Source organism: Diabrotica virgifera, chromosome 4 (assembly GCF_917563875.1).
Source record: "Diabrotica virgifera virgifera chromosome 4, PGI_DIABVI_V3a".
NCBI classification, from domain to species: Eukaryota; Metazoa; Arthropoda; class Insecta; order Coleoptera; family Chrysomelidae; genus Diabrotica; species Diabrotica virgifera.
In genome coordinates, this window is record NC_065446.1 from 66,258,541 (window position 1) to 66,282,873 (window position 24,333).

Here is a 24,333-nt window from a genome sequence, read left to right on the forward strand (position 1 = left end):
TAATTGACAAATCAGTCTTGAAATTAGAACATTAAGTTAAATATAAATGTAATTGTGTGGAAAACGCAGTAAAGTCATTCATAAAGAAATCAATATGCGGAGACAATGTATTTGCTAATTTAATAGTTTTACAGAGATAGGAACTTGAACCATAGTTTGTACGGTTAATGACCTCGTGGAAGGTGGTCACAGAACGGGTGGTTCTTGAAGGTACACGTATACCAATTTTATTTAAGATTTTTATTTGAGATACAGAATTTATGACCATGAATTAAGTTATATAAGAAGCAAAGATCTTTATGTTGACGACGACTCTGTAATGAGTCAAGTCGAATAGTTTGCAGTAAAGACTCATAACTTTGACCAGTGAGATGCATCTTATAAGCATAATAACGTAAGAATTTACGCTGAACTTGTTCGATTTTATTGATGTGACAATTATATTGAGGTGACCAAACACATGATGCATAATCTAAATGTGGTCTAACCAAAGAACAATAAAGGTGTTTTAAAGAACGACCAGTCGTAAAGTCATAGCTACATCTTTTAACAAAGCCAAGCATCTTTAATGACTTAGAAACCATGCTATTAATGTGTAGGTTGAAATTCAAGTTAGTGTCAAGAATAACACCCAGATCTATAACTGAGTTTACTAATTGTAACCTAGTGTCCCGTATATAGTAAGAATTATTCTCAAAGTTTCTTAGTCGAGTAAAAGTTATAGCATGGCATTTGTTTGCATTTAAGTCCATACCATTAAGTGAGCACCATTCCACAAGACCATTAAGATCTGATTGCAAATTGTAGCGATCTAAATCAGAGGTAATTATGTGAAATAATTTAAGGTCATCAGCAAATAGAAGAAATTGAGCAAAATTGAAACTTTTATTTATGTCATTTATAAATAAATTAAAAAGGATAGGTCCTAAGTGGGAGCCTTGAGGTACCCCCGATTTAACTATAATTTCATTAGAGAAATAATTCTTAATACGAACTATTTGCCTTCTATCTAATAGATAATTTCGAATCCAACTAAGCAGAGGATCAGAGAAACCTAACTGTTCGATCTTATGTAACAATAACGTATGGTTGACCCTATCGAATGCCTTGGAAAAATCTGTATAAATCGCATCTACCTGTTGTTTGCTTTCCAATGCTTCATTTCAGATGATGGTAATGGTTCGTAATCATTCGTAATGTCCGATTATTTTGAAATGTTCGCGGTTGTAATGTATTTTATATTTTATTATTGACGAAATTTTGACAGGAATCTCGACACTAAATTTTTTTTGAATACATTGAAGTTTAATGTTATGTTGCTAATTGAATAATTTCATCACAGAATGCATACAAATCCCATTTAACTTTACCAAGAATTCAAATTCAACTTCCGGTCTCCAATTACGTCATCATGCGCCAACTCGGACGTATTTAAGCTAGAGAAAGATACTATCTCGTTATTTATAGTATCATGTTAGTCACTATCACTTGTGTGCTTTGACAACCAGCTGTTCTGTCTTAAAGCCGACCCATCAGGTCAGTAAACCATCTTAGCACGTGCCATCGAAACGAATTTGGCACTTTTTGAACCCATGTCAACTGTCAACGACCTTTTTTTGAGTGAATAAAGAACTTTCTTTTACCTACAGTTTATTTTGCAAATATAAAGTTCATTGTAGAATTAAAGGGCAATTTTTAATTCTGAAAGATTTGTTTGATGTATGTATTGATTGCCAATATAGAAATAAGTAATAGGTTATTTTAGTTACAAAAGAAACATGAAAAGCTTTTTATCGGTTTCATCGTGGACAATGGCCTAATTAACTTAATTTAATTAGCTTAATCCAGACATTATCTTTCATTTTTTTACTAAATTTTCTTTAAATTTTGCGCTTGACATTCTCAATTAGTTCGATCAGATAACACGGTCCCATTAATAGGATATTACACATATAGTCTAAGAGCTGGGAGCGGATTTTGTGCGTAATAAGTAATATGGAAGAACTATATGGGGATATGCTGAATTAGTTGTGTGCATGACTTTCCCCAACGGCCGGAAACCAGAGTGGGGGACGAGGGTAGTTATAAGGGGGTCAAAGTCGCAGTTTTTATTTTTTTTTTGTGACGCTCATGATCGAGATAGTGCACCAAAATTTGGAAATAAGTAGGTCATGACGTAAATAAGTAAAATCTCTAGTAGCGGAACGCTGCGTGGCTGACAAAGGGGTGGGAGTAGGGGTGAATATAAAAAATATAAGGGGTTTTTTGCGACGTTCGTGATTGAGATAGTGCACCAAAATTTCAACTGAACATTTGCGTCCAAATCAAACTACAGTTGATTCCAGCGCACGCCGTCGACTACACTGCTGTCTGTCTTCAGAGCGCGCAACTAAGCAGAACCTAACAATCCGTTAACATACAGAAACCATTCCTTTGATTTGGACTGACGTGCGCGGCGTTCGACTGACTGTGAGTTGTGCGTCGCTCACTGTTCTAACAAACCGTGGCTTAAGCCTGCGAGACTCTCGCGTGTACCAGTGAGAACTGAGGGTCGTTTTAGGGAGTATATAAGTTCGACAATATTCTTAGATACTCTATGAGAAACAAAAAAAATTGTAAAAAAATTTGAAAATTGGATTTATGCGCATTACGAACAATACCATAAACATACATAGCGAATCAAAATATCCATTAAAAAAACACTTGACACATTTGACATGTACTCAGAGGTCATTATTATAATGTAAAAATAAAATATTTTGTACATTCTTTCCCAGCAGCCGATTTCTTCGTTCTGAAATTAATTGTCCAGGTTTTGAGAATAGTCGTCTTCTAATCATAACATAACAGTCCTGCGTTGCGACGCCTACAGTAATATCGAATATCGTATACAAACTTTTTAAAAATGTGTCACCTACGCTAATAGAAAATATACTTAATAAGTAATTAATTTTTTTCATTATTTGTTTTTTAGGAATCCAAACACCAGAAATCTTATCGGTATACATAGTTATTATATAAGACTATTATGTATTGTTTATGCTGACTGTGCTATGAGGTCACTCGGCTAAACAAAATTTGTTGAAACAGCGCGGCTATTATTTAAAAGTATCATAAGATAATGATATGAGACAAAAGTACAGGTAATGCCGGATATCGTGTAAACAAAATACCGAAATATTATTTTAACGGGTCATTTTTAATGTCTCAAATTTCCTAAGCCTGTTGTCCGATTTAAGTGATTTTTTTAATATGTTGTCTTATTCATTATAAATATTGCTGTAATAATATTGTTGCTAGACAGGTCAATTATTGTCATTGTATACTGGGTGTACCAATCAAACTGTGTTTTTTCTCACTCTGTGGAATATTCTATTAGCATTATGCTAACTTATTATTCAAGCATGCAATAGCATACTTAAATTAAAACCCAACTATAGCCTCATATTTTCTTAGCATTATGTTTGTTTATTCATTCACTTATAATAAAAACGTTAGGTACTTTTTTAACTAGCCATGTTTTTCATCAATACAGGATGTTTTTAAATAAGTATGGCAAACTTTAATGGGTAATTCTGCACGAAAAAGTAATGACAGTTTGCTTCATAAACGTTTATAAATGCCTCGCTTCCCAAATAGGAGGTGTTGAAATTTTTCTTACAAACTGAGGATTTATTTATTCCTCTAAAACCGGTTGAGATATGCAAATGAAATTTTGTGGGTTTTAAGAGGTAGTTTTAACTTTAGTTAGTTAGAACATAGGCAGGTATCACTTAGATCGTGGGTTCAAACCCCACCCAGTGTCAGTTGTTTAGATATTTATTAATGATATTCAAGCTTAAAATGTACCTCTCTGTTCTCTGTTACGTTGTTATAAGATATGCAATAGGCTAATGGGCAACTGCGAGACTTGCAAGACTCTTGCTGCAAGACCAAGACCAAGACCGGGAGAGCAATACCAAGACCAGGTGTACTGGCGCAAGACCAAGACTGCCTAAGTCTCGTCTTGGTCTTGCATTTGGGCAATACTAGAAGATAGTGATGATGATATCCAACTTTCGATCGGGAAATGGCACTTAAAGAAGAAGAAGGGTTTTTCGCATTTTGTCAAAATATAAAAGATGTAAAAAATTTAAAAAAATTATCTTTCACAATTTGTATAAGATGTTGTTTTGTGAAACGCTTAACGTAAAACCCAGAGATAATCGGTAACAATTTAGACATTAGGTGCCTTTGCCAAATAACAAAAATAAGATAGAAACAACTTACATTTCTTAACTGATTAATAAGATCAGTCTCTTCCTTCGCCTTATCTATCTCTCTCCTCATGGTAAACGACAATTTATCATTATTGGCGTCGTGATTCCAACTAATACTCTTCGTAGTCTTCGGACTCCTCGGCGTCGAATGGAATCCCAATTTCGGGGAACTCTTTCCATTGGTAATCACAGATTTAACGGTAGGCACATTATCGTGTGACATTATGTCCGACGATCCTTTCATGGGCGATTTCGGTTTGACGTAATTGCTTATTTTCGGCGATCCGTTTCTATTATCACTTACTCCGTTCATGTGGATTGGAGAATACGTTCTGGAGGGCTGAACTTTTTGCACTGGTTTTTTGGTGGGACTAGTATCGTCGAAAATTGTTTTGGGATTACTAAAGGCGGAATTTAGAGGAGTGGGATCAGATCGGGAGGTGGCTAGTGTTTGAGATGGAGCTACGTGATGGGTTGGGGTATTTGGTTCCGTTTTATAACTTTGGTCGTCCTTTGTCCTATATATAGAAGGCACGTCTTGTGCCCTTTGTTGTTTTAGGGCTTCTTTGTACTCCCTAAAAGTTCAAAACATGTATAGTTACGGAAATAATACCTTTATAAATGAAGTAAAAGACAGACGTACTCTCAATCATTAACATGTATAGTTACGGAAATAATAACTTTATAAATGAAGTAAAAGACAGACGTACTCTCAATCATAATGATTGAGAGTACGTCTGTCTTTTACTTCATTCAAAATGAACTCTCACATGCAACCCATTCAACATTTGAATAACCTTATAATTGAGACTATCATAGCAACAGTGGCCCAATCCCAAAAATGAAGTTTTGAAATAAATGCGTCAAATGAGACAAGCTACAGCAGGCCACTGTTGCTCTGAGGGCCTCCATTAATTTTGATCTATTAAGAGTTCTAATATTAATATGTATACGTATACAGAGTGAGTTTGTAATTTGGAATAAATTTAATATTTGAAATACTAATTGTTTTTTTGAAAAATGCTCAGACCCGTCGATTAGTATTTCAAATTGTCCTCTTTGACATATAATAATAATGTATACAGGGTGTCCCATTTAGAGATATGACGTCATCGTTGATTTTCTTAAATGGCAACACTGTCAGTTTGGTAGCTATTTTGATAGGATGTGTAAAGTTATACATAACTGCAAAATATCAAATTTTTATTCTGTACCATTTAGAAGATAATAAAAAATAAAGTTATGTCTGAAATTTGGAATAAATTCAATATCTCAAATACTAATTGTTTTTTTGAAAAATCCTCAGACCCGTCGATTAGTATTTCAAATTGTCCTTTTTGACATACAATAATAATGTATACAGGGTGTCCCAATTTAGAGATAACATCATCGTTGATTTTCTTAAATGGCAGCACTGTCATTTTGATAGCTATTTTGATAGGGTGTGTAAAGCTATAGCTAAGCAAAATTTCAGATTTCTATTACCTACCATTTACAAGATAATAAAAAATAACAAAGTTATGAAAAACAAGTAATCAAATAATAATTTAATTTAATTATTTGAATTAAGCAAATGCTCATAATGTTGCCCTCAATTATTGTCAAATAGTCAATGGGCAACATTATGAGCATTTGCTTAATTGAAATAATTAAATTCAATTATTATTTGATTACTTGTTTTTCATAACTTTGTTATTTTTTATTATCTTGTAAATTATAGGCACTAAAAATTTGAAATTTTGCAGTTATGTATATCTAACTTTACACACCCTATCAAAATAGCTATCAAAATGACAGTATTGCCATTTAAGAAAATCAACGATAACGTCATATCTCTAAATTGGGACACCCAGTATACATTAATATTCTATGTCAAAAATGACAATTTGAAATACTAATCGACGGGTCTAAAGCATTTAAAAAAAACAATTAGTATTTGAATTATTGAATTTATTCCAAATTACAGACATAACTTTTGTTATTTTTTATTATCTTGTAAATTGTAGGCATTAAAAATTTGAAATTTTGCTGTTATTCTTGTTCTCATGATCATTTTTCAGTGCGTCATTAATTATGACGTCATATACTGTATTGGGTGTGTCGAGACTTATTTCATGTAATTATTGACGAATCTGACAGATGCCAGAATCGTACTTAGCCATAGGTGAAAAGCTTGTGGAATTAAACTAATTAGTAATTTAGTAGATTTGATTTTTACACAATATGTTAACATGTAGGTATTTTTTATAAAGGGGAATAAAATTAAAAAGTAAACAATATTGTTAATTAAATTTATAAATATGGAAACATTAAAAAATGACACAAAACTATCCATAAACTATGTTTTTATCTTCTTCTCTAGGTGCTGTCTCCGCTTCAAAAGTTGGCAATCATCAGAGAGATCTTTATTTCTGAAACCGCGGCTCTAAATAATTCATTGTTATTACATCCAAACCAGTTCCTAAGGTTCTTCAGCCATGAGTTGTGTCTCCTTACTATGGATCTTTTTCTTGCATAATGATCTGGAGTATTAGATATACATCTCTCATCACATGTCCCATATATCTCAGTTTTCTTCTTATTTGTTAGTTTTTCTCGTTCCTTATGCGTAAGTCTCATTACCTCCACGTTGGCTATTCTATCTACTCATGAGATATTTAGCACTCTTCGGTACATCTTGAATGTCTCTAGCCTCCTCACGCCAATGACTAACTTTTAACGAACTAAATTCTAAACCAAAACACAAAATAATGCACAAAAACGTTGTGAAACATAAGGGAAGTCGAATTCGAAATTTCAAAATGACAGGTACACAAAATAATGACCTGAATAATAACCGTCACTTGACTCTTTGACACTTCTAAAAAATGGCCAAAATGGACGAAGTTTTCGTCAAATGTTCGTAATACGTGTATTTGACTGGCTAGAAAAAACGCGCATTCTAAATATCAACGAATCAAACGTAGGTTAGGAATATACGTCTTATGTATATGTATAACCATTATAATGCTGCATTATTTTTGTGTTTAATCACGGAGCTACCGCTTTTTCCGTCTCATCTAACTTAATGCATTAGAGAGAAATCGAAAAACTGTGACGCACTGAAAAATGATCATGAGAACAAGAATATGTGTATCTAACTTTACACAACCTATCAAAATAGCTATCAAAATGACAGTGTTGCCATTTAAGAAAATTAACGATAACGTCATATCTCTAAATTGGGACGCCCTCTATACATTAATATTGTATGTCAAAAATGACAATTTGAAATACTACTCGACGGGTCTATGCATTTTTCAAAAAAAAAACAATTAGTATTTGAATTATTGAATTTATCCCAAATTACAGACATAACTTTGTTATTATCTTGTAAATGGTAGAGAATAAAAATTTGATATTTTGCAGTTATGTATAACTTTACACACCCTATCAAAATAGCTATCAAAATAACAGTGTTGCCATTTAAGAAAATCAACGATGACGTCATATCTCTAAATTGGGACACCCTGCATATATTATTATTGCATGTCAAAAATGACAATTTGAAATACTAATCGACGGGTCTGAGCATTTTTCAAAAAAATAATTAGTATTTGAGATATTGAATTTATTCCAAATTACAGACTGACTGTATATTTTTTTAAACGAAAACGCATAACGCCGCTGATCCTGTTAAAATCGATTTTTATGAGGCTGGACCTGAGGAAAATCTTATTTTCAGCTTTCTCCAGCTGATTAAGAATATAATAAGAACTCTTTGAATAAGTCCTTCAAACATGATTGAATGCGGATACAATGTGGCCATAAATACAATACAATATTTCATTCTCATCTTTGTGGCTTTACAAATCTATGCAGATTTAAATAATTTTCTTCCAGTCCTACTTAAGCGCGTATTCTTATGTTTCTCGTGTCTTCGTGACTGCTATTAAGCAGGGTCTGGGTCTTTCTCTTCTTCTGTGTCCAATGGGTCTATCACAGAGCATTTTTCTTACTGTACTGTGCTGTTGTATTACACGTCCTACCCTTCTCTGCCCAACCCAAAATTGGTCTCTTCACAATATTGAATATGTGGTTGTAATTTGTAACGACAGTATACAAGAGAGGGGCTTGTATTCTAAGTCTCTCATTATTTTAAACATCTGTTAAGAGTTGTAGATTAGAACTATTTGTCGAGTACATATGCCATACCATACACTCCAGTGTTTTTTCTACAATACGTTGACGTAGTATAGTGTAATTAATTCTTCCGTGGTTAGAGCATTCAAATATATATCCTTTCTCTGTATGGTGTTGTAGAGTCTTCCTTTATTCTAATCCATTAATGTATCTTTGTCGATATCTTTATATAGGTGCGTCGGGAAATCATCTATTCCAGGGGATTTTTTTGGCCCGTTTTTAACTACCTCCTGAAGCTCAAGAATCTTTGCTGATTCCAAAAAGAAATACAGTGTGGACCACGCGCAGACACAAGAAGCAGAGGTACTCGTAGGTATAAAAAGGATCAGTTTAATAGTTTTTGAATAATAACATTGCAATCGATGGTCCCCAAAAAATAGCAAATTTACAAAATTATGTTGGGCCCGAAATAAGTACTTTAAATAGTTGAGTTTTTTTTAACCTATAAAGAAAGGCTCAACCATTCACACGCACTTTCAAAAATTGAAATCGATCAACTAGAAGAGCCTAGTGAATTTTTTAAAAGTTATGGTGGTGGGCTAGCCCCTCAGTGCGCCGAGCAAAAAGTGAATGGGCGAGTTCAAAAGCACAAGGCGCTCCAAAAATTGCATTTTTTCGGCTTACTGTCATCCGATTTTGACTTTTTTAGATGTCTCGGGCAACAAATTAAAATTGTTCTTAAACTAATAATTACCTGTAGGTTTGAATTTGATGTAAAGGTTTTCTATCATCAGTTCCATTACTGTTAGAAAAACTGTCAGGGCACGGACTAAGACGTACACTGTAAAAACATGCAAAAACAAGTTACGTCACTGATACAAACATCGATTTAAACTAGACAAACTCGTAAATAGATATATACAAACCTGGCATATTCTCTGGATTTTAGGCCATCCACTTTATCTAATTCGTTAACTTTTCCAACTTCTTCGTCATTGTTTGATTCGTGAGCTGGTGATAATGTTGAAGGTGTGGATAATGTTGATTGGGTACCATTTTGGTCTCCTGTTCTTACTAAAAATATGATAAATATTGTATAATTAAATATAATTAACTCCAAAAACAATACAGCGCTAGGAACGGACGGAATTTTTGCAGAATTACTAAAACATGGATGATCTGAACTCTGGGGAAGAATTCATTATCTAATGCCATTAATATGGACCAAAGCGCAAATGCAGGAGGACTGGACAGTTGGCCTTATATTGTCAATATATCAAAAAGGAGATAAGAGAGAATGCCAGAATTATAAGCCAAAATATACAAAATTTTTTCTGGTATAATCTACGATCGATTATTATAATATACAGGGTGTCCCGAAAATATTGGTCATAAATTATACCACACATTCTGGGGTCAAAAATAGTTCGATTGAACCTAACTTACCTTAGTACAAATGTGATAAAAAAAAGTTACAGCCCTTTGAAGTTACAAAATGAAAATCGATTTTTTCAATATATCGAAAACTATTAATGATTATTTTATTGAAAATCGACATGTATCATTCTTGTGACAGGAACATCTTATTTTTGAAATTATAGTGAAATTTGTCCACCCCATAAAAATGGGGGTTTTGTTCCCTTCAACCCCCCCCCCCCAAACTATTGTGTACGTTGTACGTACCAATTAATTCATTATTGTGGTACCATTCGTTAAACACAACGTTTTTAAAAAATTTTTGCCTCTTAGTATTTTTTCAATAAGCTAGTTTTTATCGAGATGCGGCTTCGTTTTTAATATATCTACATAAAAATTTTGTGGGGGTTTTGTTCCTTTAAATCCCCCAAATGTTTGTGTACGTTCCAATTAAACTATTATTGTGGTACCATTAGTTAAACAAAGTGTTTTTAAAACTTTTTTGCCTCTTAGTATTTTTTTGGTAAGTCACCTTTTATCGAGATGTGGGGGTTAAAATATAGCTAAAAATGTAAATTATAAATAAATTTTCAGATTATTAACAGGTCTCTATAATCGTACTTAACCATACACAAATATGTGGTGGATTCGACAAATATTCAAAATATCTCGATAAACACTGGCTTATCTAAAAAGTAAGAGGAGGCAAAAAAGTTTTAAAAATATTGTGTTTAACGAATGGTGCAACAATAATAATTTAATTGGAAAGTACACCAAAGTTTGGAGGGGTTTAAGGGAACAAAATCCCCATAAAATTTTATGGGGTGCACAAATTTCACTTTAATTTTTTTTTATGTTGCTGCCATAAGAATACCACATGTCCATTTTCAATAAAAAATATAAGAGTTTTCGATATATAAAAAAAATAGATTTTAATTTTGTAACTTCAAAGGGTTGTAACTTTTTTTGTGTATACTATTGTATATACATATAGGTAAGTCAGGTTCAATCAACCTATTTTTGACCCCAGAATCTGTGGTATAATTTATGACCAACCTTTTCGGGACACCCTGTATATTGAATACCCCGAAAATAAAATTCGTGATTATCAAAATGGATTGAGACCAAATAGAGCCACTGCAATATATTCATACTAAGAATGATACAAGAAAAAGCTTATGAATACGACATAGAACTGTATAATATGTATATATAGACTTTAAACAAGCTTTTGATAGTGTAAAAAGAGACAAAAAGCTGGAAGACCATCGTAATCTAGGTATACCTAAGAAATATGTTAGCCTCGTAAGGCGTTACAGGGTTCAAAAGCCGCAGTCAAAGTAGATGAAGAACTGACCCCCTGTTTGACACCGACATGGGAGTGAGACCGAGAGAGGCTCTATCAACCAAGTCCTTGAGGTAGTCATCAAAAAAACCAATGTAACCGGCCATATATACACCAAGACAATTACAAATTACTGCATATGCAGACGATGGTAGCTATCAATAGTATGAACAAACCACGACTAATGGAACCGTCCAAAGAAATTGATCCTGAAGCACGAAAAAGGGGGCTTAAAATAAACGAAGCAAAAACGAAGTACATGACCGTCAAAAGAATACCTGACAATGAAAATAATATCGCAATAGACAATTGAATCGCTTATTGTATAAAGGGAATAAGTCCACTTACGTACGAAGTTAAAGTGAGATATACATTTTGTTAAACCAACGTCGACGGATCGATGTTGTATCTCTCACCATACGCGAAATATCGCACGATAAAATTTTTGTTGAGCATATAAAGGGAACTAGTCCGGGACTGATAGCCTTTATAGAATAATAATCCATCGTTTGTGGCATTTTGTTTACAGAGTCGTTTATTTTATTACTTCGGTTAGCTTACGTTAGTTAGTCTTACGATGTATTTTAGGTCTTGTTTGTAATAATAAACCTTTTGTTATAAATAAATTAATAATTTAACTGGACAGAAGCAGCTCTATGTCGTTTTTTATTCATTGATTGTATAAAGGAATCAAGTCCCAGCCTTTAAAAATGACTTTTTGGCCTTAATCGTTTTCAAAGCCATGTTTGCTGTATCACATGTCACTCTACTAGTCTCCTTCTACATTTCATTTGTAGAACAAAATTTGATAGGTCATCAGGTTTCTAAACTAAATAGTTTCTTTCGTTTTTCTCAAAACTAAGTATTGTGGACTTATACCCTTTATATGCTTTTTCTCATGAGGATCTTTCAGTGCGTCACAGTTTTTCGATTTCTTTCTAACGCATTAAATTGTATGTGACAGAAAAAAACGCACGTCGGTGATTACATTTCGTCGGTGACATTTATAAGATTTATTCTAGTTGTCAATAGATGGCGCTATAATCGAAAATAATATAATTTGCGAATTATATAATATATCTACGAATATAATCTGAACAATTTAAAAGACTATACAATCAAAGAAAATACCATTTTATAAATGCAATAAACACAATTGATTTGGTTTTATGCTAAATTTCAAAAAAATGTGACAACTGTCAGATTTAACTAAAATGTCATGTCACTAAAATGTATATTATCACGGACTTACCATTTTTCTATCATTTGTGACGCACTGAAAAATGCTCATGAAAAGAAGCATACAATAAGCGCTTCAATTATACTATTGAACGTGTGGATGGCTTCACATATCTGGACACAGAAATCAATCAGAAGAATTTCGTAAGTAGCGAAATTATTGCACGTATTTTCAGCGGGAATTGTACATACTATGCTAATAAAAGATTGATGACATCGAAATTATTAGACAAAAGAACTAGAATGACTATCTACAGAACATTGATTAGATCCGTAGTAACCTATGGCTGTGAAGCCTCGATAATGACGAAAAGGGATGAAGCCCAACTAAGGACATTCGAGAGAAAAATACTAAGAAAAGTATATGGTCCGGTACAAGAGGAAGACGGCACATGGAGAATCAGGAGAAACAACGAGATTAATGAATTGAATTAAGGTTATGATATTGTACGATTAGTGAAAAGTCAAAGACTGTTATGGCTGGGACATGTGCAGAGGCAAGACGATGCAAAAACAACAAAGAAAATATTACAATGGACGCCGATAGGAACGCGAGAAAAAGAAAGGCCTAGAACGAGATGGTTGGATGACGTGGAAGACGACCTGAAAACAATGAACATAAGACAATGGAGAAGAAGGGCGCAAGAGAGATCTGAAAGGAAGGACATAGCCAGAGAGGCAAAAACCCATCCAGGGTTATAATGCCAAAAGAAGAAGAAGAAGAAGAAGAAGAAAAAACACTAAAAACAGAAAAAATAATTACGTGGACAAAAAACAATATGAAAATATAGTGTAATGACGCCATCACTAATACATATGTACATAATACAGAAGGAAAAGAACAGCTGGAGCGCCAATTCGCTAAATTATATAAAAGTTGTTACAACTTTGTAACATATCGATAAGAATATTTCTTTACACAAACGATCTTAATATAATTTATCGCGTCTTTGTTCAAATGGACACACATGTTCGGCCATCTGTACCTTGCAGTTTCCAATCAACTCAAATATGAGAAAAGTCATTAAATTACTACGGCATTTCCGTTTGGCACTTTCTCAACCTTTGACTTATAGAGATTGTTACGCCAAAAACGAATTTTATTAATCTCGATCCGCAGTTGGTTCTTATTTTCACACGTTTCCAACCTTCATAAAAACAATTTATTGGCCTTGGATTTATATTACGACCGAACTAAAAGGTTTTATTTACCCTAGAATTTAAACTAGATATGCACAAAAATTAATGGATTTTCCCCATCGTTGTAAAAATCCTTAAGAAACCGAGTTATTACTGTACCATAACATAATTCACCTAAATAACTGTAAAATTGTGTTTGACTTTACAAGCAAAATTGTACAAATTACACTGAGATACCCTACTTGTTTATTATTATTTTGGAAAAAACACATTTTTTGCAAGACGCCATCTACAGCACCAAAGAGAAAATAAAATCGCCAAAATTTTGTTTATGTAAATACTTAAACGTATTTTTAATCCTATTCAAAAGAAATTTTGGTAATAAATATAATAATTTCTTTAAAACAATCTTAAAAATGTCTTAAAAAAAATCATTAGAAATTCCCCTTAAAATGGAAATAAATATACTTACTAGTTATTTCTTGTGACCATCGTTTGTCATAACAATCACTACTTGTACTGTACCCGCTATCTACATTATGCCTTTTATGTTTCAGTCTATCGGTAAGGTGTAGAGGTCCTGGTGATGAACCTGCACCACTTCTTCTCGGCCTCCTACCTAGCGTTCCACCGTTGGAATCTGGTCGCCTGTCAAATTTTAACGCTTCTAACTCTAGATACTTGAATATATGCACTCTGCCACGCTTGCACAACTAAAAAAGTAAAACAAATACAAATTTATTAAAGTAGAGAATTGACATAAACGATTTATGGAGTTAGAAGATGTTAAACATAATGTTTAATGTTAAAACTTTGTTCTTAATAATTCTAATATCATGAAGTCAGTAGTTTTAGCTCACATATTGTAATTTCTAACTCCACCGTAGTTGGTTTCAAGCCCGGTTGAGAAATTAGGAAGGTTAGCTCCCCTGCAAATTACGAATGTTCTTGGAAAAACACTTTTTTAAAAACTGAACTCACAATTTAAAACTTTTATTTTCGATTTACAAAGATTTTAGTAACAACACAATAATTTAAAAATCAGACTGAAAAATATTGATTTTTACATGGTGTTTTATAATTTTATAATTGCTGATCTTGCTGTGCAGTACATCGCAATTAAGTCCAGAATGTTCAAGTGGTAGCCTCGTGTTGACTCCACGTGGTAGAATTTACTGGATGGTAGTGGTCATTGTACTGTAACATTGTACCAGGCAACAAAAAATATAAGCTGCCGATCCCAATAAAAAGCTTTAACCAGTTCGCTGACGATCACGCGCCAGCGCGTGATATGGCTACTTCAGTCAGGTGCCGTTCACGCGCCAGCGAGTGATATCGGTACTTCAGCCAGGTGCCGTTTAACAGAATGGCTCCTAGCCGAGTTCAATCCTCTTTGATAGGCCGCTAATGGGTTAAATTTGCCATTTCCACTAAAGTTAGATGTCTACTTTTCATGAATCACCAAAAATTGATCTCGTGCGCGGATATTGTAATTATATGGCCTCATCCTGGCATCCTAGTATTGGCACAAAACGTGAGGCTCCAATGTATAAGATTCGAACTACCAAATAAAGTTTGGGGGGGGGGGGGGTTAATGTATAACCGTTGATTGATAAATACGGATTGATAAATACCAGTATAATTTATCAGTCAACGGTATAACAATGTCTACTAGAAGTCAAACAATAAGGAATGCACGTAATTTTCCCCTTGTTGCCATATTCTAAATTTGAAAAAATATATAGGGAATAATTAGATTTTTTTGACATGCCTGACATGCCATTCCTATTACAGCGAGCATTTTATTGACTAGAAGTAGTGACGATTATATTATATGACGTCATTATTATATTTGGTCAGATGGTAAATGGTAAATGATGTCTGTCATAATATTAGAGGTGAATGAAATATAATGTCAAATTATTGTTTTCACATTATATTTTATTTATTTAGTTTATATTTTAACAACAGTTTATTTTTTCACCACTTCACTTTCCCTGCCCTATCCTTGATTGGTCTTGTTGTATGGTAGGTTTAATTAGGCATTAATTTTAAGAAATGTTGCTGGCTAAATGGGCACAGCTCACAAAGGCCATAAAAGAAGAAGAAAAAAACTAAACAAACAAACATCTTACCTAACCTTATATCAGTTTGACACTTATAATAAATATAGTTATCTTTGTTTCACACTCTTTTCTTATCTTTTCACAAGACAAAGAGAGACAGTGTAGGCTGTAGCAGCTTTGGTAAATAAATATGTGTTTTTTATTTGGCAACAGCGCTGTCTTGCCAAACTTGACGGTAGCGAAAAAACTAATATATGAGGAAAAATTTGTTGAATTTGTTTGCCGTTAAGTTTGTACCGGTGGGTTATGATGTTATTACATATATGAAGTGCATTCCTAATTGTTTGACTTCTAGTTTACCACCATCCTTCGCATCCAGCAAGCAATTTTATTGTAAAGCTATAGGCATGGGCATGAATGTATGTATAATATACATGAATGTAAAATTTTAATATTATTAAAATTTCATTTCAGTCCTTTCCAAGACTCATTGTTCACTTTTTCAACTAAGATTAGACTAACTTAGACCTGAGTGACTGAGCTAAACAACAAATAGGTAATATGCAATCGATCGAATTTTTTTAAAGCCGAGTGTATTATAAATTAAATGCTCTGCTCTATATAATACTCTACACGCAGCTGAGGATAATTTTGTTACAAGTTTCAGTAATATATACCTACAATAAAAAAACGGGGGCTTTAATATAATAACAAAATTTAAGACATTAGGGACAAACAATTTCAAAATAAAACTAGTAATTATTGGTTAATGATCGGAGATTAGAAGGTACTAGGATTAAACAAAACTTCAGACTGTTTAAAAAGTGTAATATTAAGTGTAATAAAAAATCCGTAAATTGGTCAAACTGCAGAAAATCGTTTAAAATTTTATATTCTGTTAGCGGCACCCATGCATTTGGCTATTTTTAGACATTTACGATACTACAAAGAGTATACAAATTCTGACGAAAGTAACACTTCGAAAGTTTAGGTTGATTATATCTGTAATTACAATATGTTTGGAAATATAGATCTCCAATTTATTAATATTGGATGAGATATCAAAATACCTACGTAGGAAATTAAGATTGTTGGTGCGTAAAATAAAAAATATAATAAAAACGTGCAATATTCTACCTAGTTGGCTATGACTTTGACACTAAACTTGCTTGTGTTGGAATCTAATATTCAACTATAATTATTACTTTTGTTAGCGTTAAAATAAATACATGCAGTCTTCAAGGGGCGTGCCGCTCTCTCTCAAAAACATTAAAGTTAATTCGATACACCTTTTGCGTAAAAATTGCGTAAAAGTGTCATATTACATATGAATGTGAGAACTGTGGTTGTCGTAGTACTGTGTTTGGTATTTAGTCTGTTCGAATATTATGTAGAGAAAACATCTCTTAATTTCTTTATATGCATTATTGTAATAATTCGGTTCGGTTAAAATAAAAATAATTTATATCTTTTATTTGTACCTTTTTTATTATCTTATATTTCTAATAGCTTAACCATTTGACATTATACTATTTTTATAGATCCAGTTGCTTTGTTACCAATACTATTAATATGAATTTTTCTAATGAGGAACTGATTAATATGGGTTTTGTGCTAAGAGAGTACATATTATAACAAAAATGTGCTAGTAGCAATAAGAATTTATCATCAGCAATTCCCTGATAGACGACAACCATGAAGAGAAACTTTTCAAAGTTTACTAGAACGGTTTCGACGACCTAGACACTTAGATTTCGAGGACGGTCGTACGAGTATGCAGATTCTCAGTGACACTAACGATAACATGTAATTAATTTTATTCATTTACAATAGTTTTGGTTCGATCAGATTTCTCGGAATCTACGTGTTGAGTCCGTAGAAACCGTTCTAATAAACTTTGAAGTTTTTCTTCTTGGCTGTCGTCTATCAGGGAATTGCTGATGATAAATTCTTATTGCTAGTAGCACATTTTTGTTATACTCTCTTAGCACAAAAATCAAATTAATCAGTTCTTAATAAAAAAGAATTCATATTAGTAGGTAATGGCAACAAATCAACTGAAACTAATAAAATAATCATGTCAAATGTTTAAGCATATTAAGTGTCTAAAGTCATAGTAAACTAGGTAGAATATTGTATGTTTTTATTAATATTTTACGCACCAACAATATTAACTATAGCAGGGGAACCCAAGCGGGGATTTTTGCAGTTACTGTTACGGGGATTATCATATAAGGAAAAACCTTGTACCCTGTAAATGTACCTTTACCATATATTGGCTCGTTAAAGGGGGCCCGAAAAAAAATCTATGCTTAAAAAAACTCGAAATCGTCAGATTAAGCTAAGGTAAGTTAAGTACGTGCAAAACAGTGTTTATTTAAAAAATCTGATGATTTGAGCGGGGCGTAAGGAAATGGGTGAGTCACAAAGTTTCACAAAAAAAGCGAATATTTCGCGAAATTAACATCAGATCGAAAAACTAAAAAATACGTTGTCAATATTTTTTAAAAATCTACCAAATGATACCAAGCACGGTCACCCACGGAGAGGGGTGGGGGTAAATTTAAAATTTTAAATACGAATTCAGGGATATTTCACGAAATGAGCATCAGATCGAAAAACTGAAAAATACACGTATTCAATATTTTTGAAAAATCTATCGAATGACACCAAACACTACCCCTTACGGAGGTGTGGTGGAGGTTAAAATCTTAAATAGGAGCCCCCATTTTTTATTGCAGATTTGGATTCATTACGTAAAAATAAGTAACTTTTATTCGAGACATTTTTTCGAATTATGGATAGATGGCGATATAATCGGAAAAAACGATTGTTGGAAATGGAAAATTAAATTAAAAAATGGAAAGTCCCCACTAAAATGGAAAACTTTTTTTGGTTTTAGGATCTACTCTTCACATCCCAACAGGTCCCCATAACGCTCGAGTAACTGCAAATATAGCATACTTTCCTCCCCTACTACTACATTTATACGTAGGTATTTTGATATCTCATCTCTCATAATAAGTATCAGTCTGTCTACAATACCATGTATTTTTTTCGAAAAATTATTTTTGAATGAATATTTTCACGTAATTTTTGTTGCAATTAATGTTTGGCTTAATTAAAGAATCACGAATAACTCACAAATTAAAGCAGTTAGATATGGTATAGGGAATGCTTAAGAATTAAAAAAGTACCATAAAATATAATTTCATTATAATACTAAAATACAGGGTGTTTCATTTAAGAAAGAAGAAAATACTCATTACGAGTTTCGACCAACTGTATATACTAAAAGTAATAATTTCGATATATTAATAAGTTTTAACAATAGTATACTATATTAAAATCATTTCAACATAACACATTTTTTGATGTCAAATCACTATAATTCTAAAGGGTGTGGGTGTGAATGTTGCTACAAAATTAATAAAAAAAAGAATTATCTTTTAAACTACCTCGTATAACATTACACAACCTTACATTTTAAGAAAGAAGACATCGAACAGAATCCAAAAATGTAAAAATATACAGGGTATTCCCTGACAAACATAAGTTTGTGTCACCGTGTCAATACAGGCAGTTCTGTATATTTGAAAATATTTTTAAACTATGGCACATCTTTAACCTAAATAATTTTTTTTCGTATCTCTTACGACAAACGAGTAATTGGACTTCCTCGTAATAATGGCGCACCCTATATGCGCATATTTGCTATGTTTTCTGTTGCAGATATTTCGGTCTCTGGTTATAAGTGATAACAGTTACATTACAAAAAATTTTCATAATACTTAATTACATAATACAAAAATCTTTACTGCTATTGAGGAAAAAATATTGCGGCATTCTTAGATGTAGAAAAAGCATTTGACAGAGTATGGCATACTGGACTCTTAAACAAACTCAAAAGTATTCTTCCAACCCCCTACTACCTAATTATGAAATCCTACATTGAAGATCATTACTTCCAAGTAAAATATAAGACAGCAACTTCCACATATTTTCCCATTAAATCAGGCGTACCACAGGGTAGCGTCCTGGGTCCTCTCCTTTACCTATTATTTACCGCAAGATATCCCAACCACTGAAACAACCCAAATCTCAACTTTCGCTGATGACACCACCACAATCGCTGTCAATGAAGACCCCATTATCCCATCTGCACAACTGCAAAACCACCTTGACCAATCGGGAACATGGCTCAACAAATGGAATGTGAAAGTAAATGAAACGAAGTCAACCCAAGTTACATTTACAAATCGAAGGAATGTATGTCCAGCAATACCATTAAACGATACACAATTACCAGTCAATACACAAGTAAAATATTTGGGACTAACCCTTGACAAAATATTAACATGGAAGCCGCACATTCCAGCCAAGAAACCCCACAGCAACATCAAAATACGACAAATGAGCTGGCTTATTGGTCGCAAATCAAAACTCAATATTGAAAATAAACTGCTCCTGTATAAATCTATGATAAAACCAATTTGAACCTATGGTGTCCAACTCTGGGGTTGCTCAAAGCCATCAAAGAGTCCAATCAAAAATATTGAGAATGATATTCAACGCGCCCTGGTATGTAAGCAATAAAACCCTACACGAGGACTCCGCTACCTTGATGGACTGAGAAGTCATCCAAATGATGAAGCAAGACTGCAAAACAGATTTAACAAATTAAATATATTTATTATGATCTAATGTAAAAAATATAATAGGAGGGTTGCTACAGGGCAGCTTCTTCCTCGTGCATTTAACATTCAAACTACTTACTTATAGCTTCGATTAAGATTGTAAATTAAAATACGTAATATAAAAAAATTTCATAATACTTACACTCGCCGGAGGACTAGTGAGAGGATTATCATCAACCAAAAGCTCTATTAAACACGATATATTTCTCAATTCGATGGGAAGATTGCTGATCCTATTGGCTCTGAGGTCCAGCCTCACCAACTTCAAATAGGTCAACTCTATTGGCACGGCTAATAACAGGTTGTTACGTAGAACCAGAGATTGGAGTGACTTCAACTCCCCCAGACGGGGTGGTAAATGGGTCAATTGGTTACAAGAAGCGTCAAGTTCCGTCAGCTGGGACATTCGGCACATTTCGTCTGGGAGGGAAGATAATGAATTGTTTGATATTAGTAAAATCTGAAACAAAAAATGTATAAATTAGTTATCCATTTTTAATAAAGATTTAAATTAATGTAAAATAAATTTACAGTGTGCCGTATTTAAGATGACGACAGCCCTATATTTCGGCTATTAAGGTAATAGTCCTGACGCCAGGGGGGGTACAACGGCCTCCTTAATTCAGATGGACTTACTTAAGTTTTTTTTATATATTTTGACCCGCAGAATACGAATTTTTTGGGTAACAGTTGATCCGGATGTCGATAAGATTGTTATATAGACAAAGAACTTGAGGAATTACATAACAGCGATTTCTAGCAAAACAAAACATCTTTTTGTATTTTTTGGGTCATTTTAAGCAAAAAATATTCCTACAAGTTTTTTCGTAGAATGCATAGTTTTCGAGATAACCGCGGTTGAACTTTCAAAAAATCGAAAAATTGTAATTTTTGAACCCGAATAACTTTTGATTAAAAAATAAAGTAGCAATTCTGCTTACCGCATTTGAAAGTTTAAGTCAAATTATATCGGTTTTGATTATTTGCATTGCTAGAAATTTATTATTTTATTGTTAAACAAAGCTATAAACACATAGTATGTGAGTGATGTTTTCAATGATTTCTCATTTAAAATCGAACGAGTAGGTAGAGTAGCTACGAGTGCAAGCGAGGCAATTTCTACGTAGCATGCGTTAAAACGCATGTATTAGGCACGGGAAACACTATGTGTTTATAGATTAGTTTAACAATAAAAAAATTAATTTTTAGCAATGCAAATAATCAAAACCGATATAATTTGACTTAAACTTTCAAATGCGGTAAGCAGAATTGCTACTTTATTTTTTAATCAAAAGTTATTCGGGTTCAAAAATTGCAATTTTTCGATTTTTTGAAAGTTCAACCGCGGTTATCTCGAAAACTATGCATTCTACGAAAAAACTTGTAGGAATATTTTTTGCTTAAAATGACCCAAAAAATACAAAAAGATGTTTTGTTTTGCGAGAAATCGCTGTTATGTAATTCCTCAAGTTCTTCGTCTATAACAATCTTATCGACATCCGGATCAACTGTTATCCAAAAAATTCGTATTCTACGGGTCAAAATATATAAAAAAAACTTGGGTAAGTCCATCTGAATTAAGGAGGCCGTTGTACCCCCCCTGGCGACAGGACTATAAATACAGATTTGAAGTTTTGTACCGGGTGTCCCAATAAGAATGGCTCTCGGCCATATCTCAGGAACCGTTTATAGTAGAGCTTTGAAATAAAAATTTTTATAACAAAAGTTGCCTCAGGAAAAGCCTGGAAATTATTTTAATAATTGTGGGTCCACCGCTAGAGGGCGTAATTGAATATCAAAAATAAAAAAATCTAAATTTTACAAAATTTTCCTAATGAAGGGGCACTGGAAATCCGATTATTGTATTCTTCATCAAATTCTGCGCATATTTGATTTAACAAGTTTAACTCTACCTTGGCAAATAAGAGGTGGGAGTGAGTGGGAACCTTGTTATGAAAAAATGGCTGTAAGTCCGGTTCTGCTAAATCAAATTTTGAAAACTGGGTCTTGTTGAAGACAGATCTTTTTCTTCAATGTAAGCGTGATAATTTTGAACCATCCTAATAAGTAATAAGCCAGCTGGGAGGCGTTATTTAATTTTTTTCAGAAATCTAGTTTTCTTTGGAAAATATTAAATACAAGTATGCATTTTTAATCATACTTTATAAAATTAGATTAAATTAGCAATAGAATAGCGAAAACCGCATGTCGATACCTTTTTTCTATCTCAAGATATCTCGAGAAACGTGTAAATTTTATACATAACTGTTACTATCACCGGTAAACTAAGTTAATGAAAAGTAGTGTGCTGTGGAAAAAAACAAAATAACATTTTCCAGATGTCAACGTATAAAAATTTAATTAATTAAAACAACAATATAAAGAGAAACAATACTATTAAAATTAAATATAACACAGAACAAAAAAATCTACTTAGTGACGACCTAAATATTCAAATTGTTGCCCATCAAACACTACTCTAGAATACATTATCCAGAGAATACTAAACGCCATTCAAAGCATATCGAGAGCAGAAATTGAGACTGCTGTTCAATCTACTCTTGAAAGAGTAAATGTTTGCAACGAAAATGATGGGCAAACATTTGAACGTTTATGTCATCACTAAATAGTTGTTTTTATTTCTTTGTAATAGGGCTTTTCAACGCTTCTCATTTGTTTCGAGCCTCTGTCATATACCGTATAATCCGTGTATAATATTAATATACGAGATAAGAACGAGACTCGAAACAAATGAGGAGCGTTGAAAAGACCTAATATACGTTGACAGCTGGAAAATGTTTCTTTGTTGTTTCCATAGCACACTAATTTTAATGAATTATTTCGTTTACCGGTGACAGTAACAGTTATGTTTTTAAATTTACACGTTTTGTAAGATATCTCGAGATAGAAGAAAGGTATTAATATGCGGTTTTCGCTATTCTGTTGCTAATTTTGTCTAATTTTGTAATATGGTACTAAAAATGCATGTTTGTATTTAATATTTTCCAAGGAACACTAGATTTCTGAAAAAAAATTAAATAACGCCTTCTAGCTGGCATATTACTCAGTAAGTTGGTTCGAAATCATAACTTTTACATTGACGAAAAAGATCTGTCTTCAACAAGACCAAGTTTGCAAAATTTTATTAAGCAGAACCGGACTCACAGCCAGTTTTTCATAACAAGGTTCCCACTCACCCCCACCTCTTATTTCCAAAGGTAGACCTAAACTTGTCAAATCAAATATGCGTATAATTTTATGAAGAATACGACAATCGGATTTCCAGTGCCCCTTCATTAGGGAAATTTTGTAAAATTTAGATTTTTTAATTTTTGATATTCAATTACGCCCTCTAGCGGTGGTCCCACAATTGTGAAAATAATTTCCAGGCTTTTCCTGAGGCAACTTTTGTTATAAAAATGTTTATTTCAAAGTTCTACTATAAACGGTTCCTGAGATATGGCCGAGAGCCATTCTTATTGGGACACCCGGTACAGTTAGACAAGGCGAAAACGGCGGATTCGTTGGGAAAAATATTCCCATGAGATTTTTTTGCATAATTACATTCGTGAGACATCCCAGAATAAGGTTCAAGAAGTTGCTCACGTGAAAAGTGGGCCAAATTTTTTTTAACTATTTTTTAAAAATTTTTGGCCCGGACAATTTTTTTGGACCATTCTGGATAAAAAAGGTCTCTTAAGTTGATCGTTTTCGAGTTATAAGCAATTTAAAATTGGAAAAAACGAAAAATGGCGATTTTCAAGGCTTAATAACTCGGTTAAAAGTTATTATTATGAAAGTCAGAAAGTAACTAAATCAAAGTTTAATGCCCCCCCTACAAGATGCTGAAGAAATTTTTGTCATTATTTTATTACTAAGCTGTTATTTTCAAGTAATAATAATGAGCGCCATGCAATGCACATGGTAGGCGGCCGTAAATGTGAGTGCAAGTAAGATGCACAATTGGACTGCCGGAGTGGCATCTCTCTCGCACTCAGCGTTTACGGCCGGCTACCACGTGCATGACGCTCAATATTATTACTTAAAAA

The 24,333-nt window shown here is 33.1% G+C and overlaps 1 protein-coding gene across 2 annotated transcripts in view; it reads right to left on the minus strand.

The window, feature by feature from the left end:
• LOC114334390 (leucine-rich repeat and calponin homology domain-containing protein) overlaps positions 1–24,333 on the minus strand; it is a 290,806-nt gene that overhangs the window by 35,719 nt on the left and 230,754 nt on the right. For both annotated transcript variants that reach the window (XM_050648230.1, XM_050648229.1), the window contains exons 3-7: positions 20,427–20,744; positions 13,994–14,234; positions 9,308–9,455; positions 9,136–9,222; positions 4,270–4,834 (exon numbers count right to left, since the gene is read on the minus strand). In XM_050648230.1, coding sequence (XP_050504187.1) covers positions 4,270–4,834; positions 9,136–9,222; positions 9,308–9,455; positions 13,994–14,234; positions 20,427–20,744 — 1,359 coding nt within the window. The remainder of the gene's footprint in view (positions 1–4,269; positions 4,835–9,135; positions 9,223–9,307; positions 9,456–13,993; positions 14,235–20,426; positions 20,745–24,333) is intronic.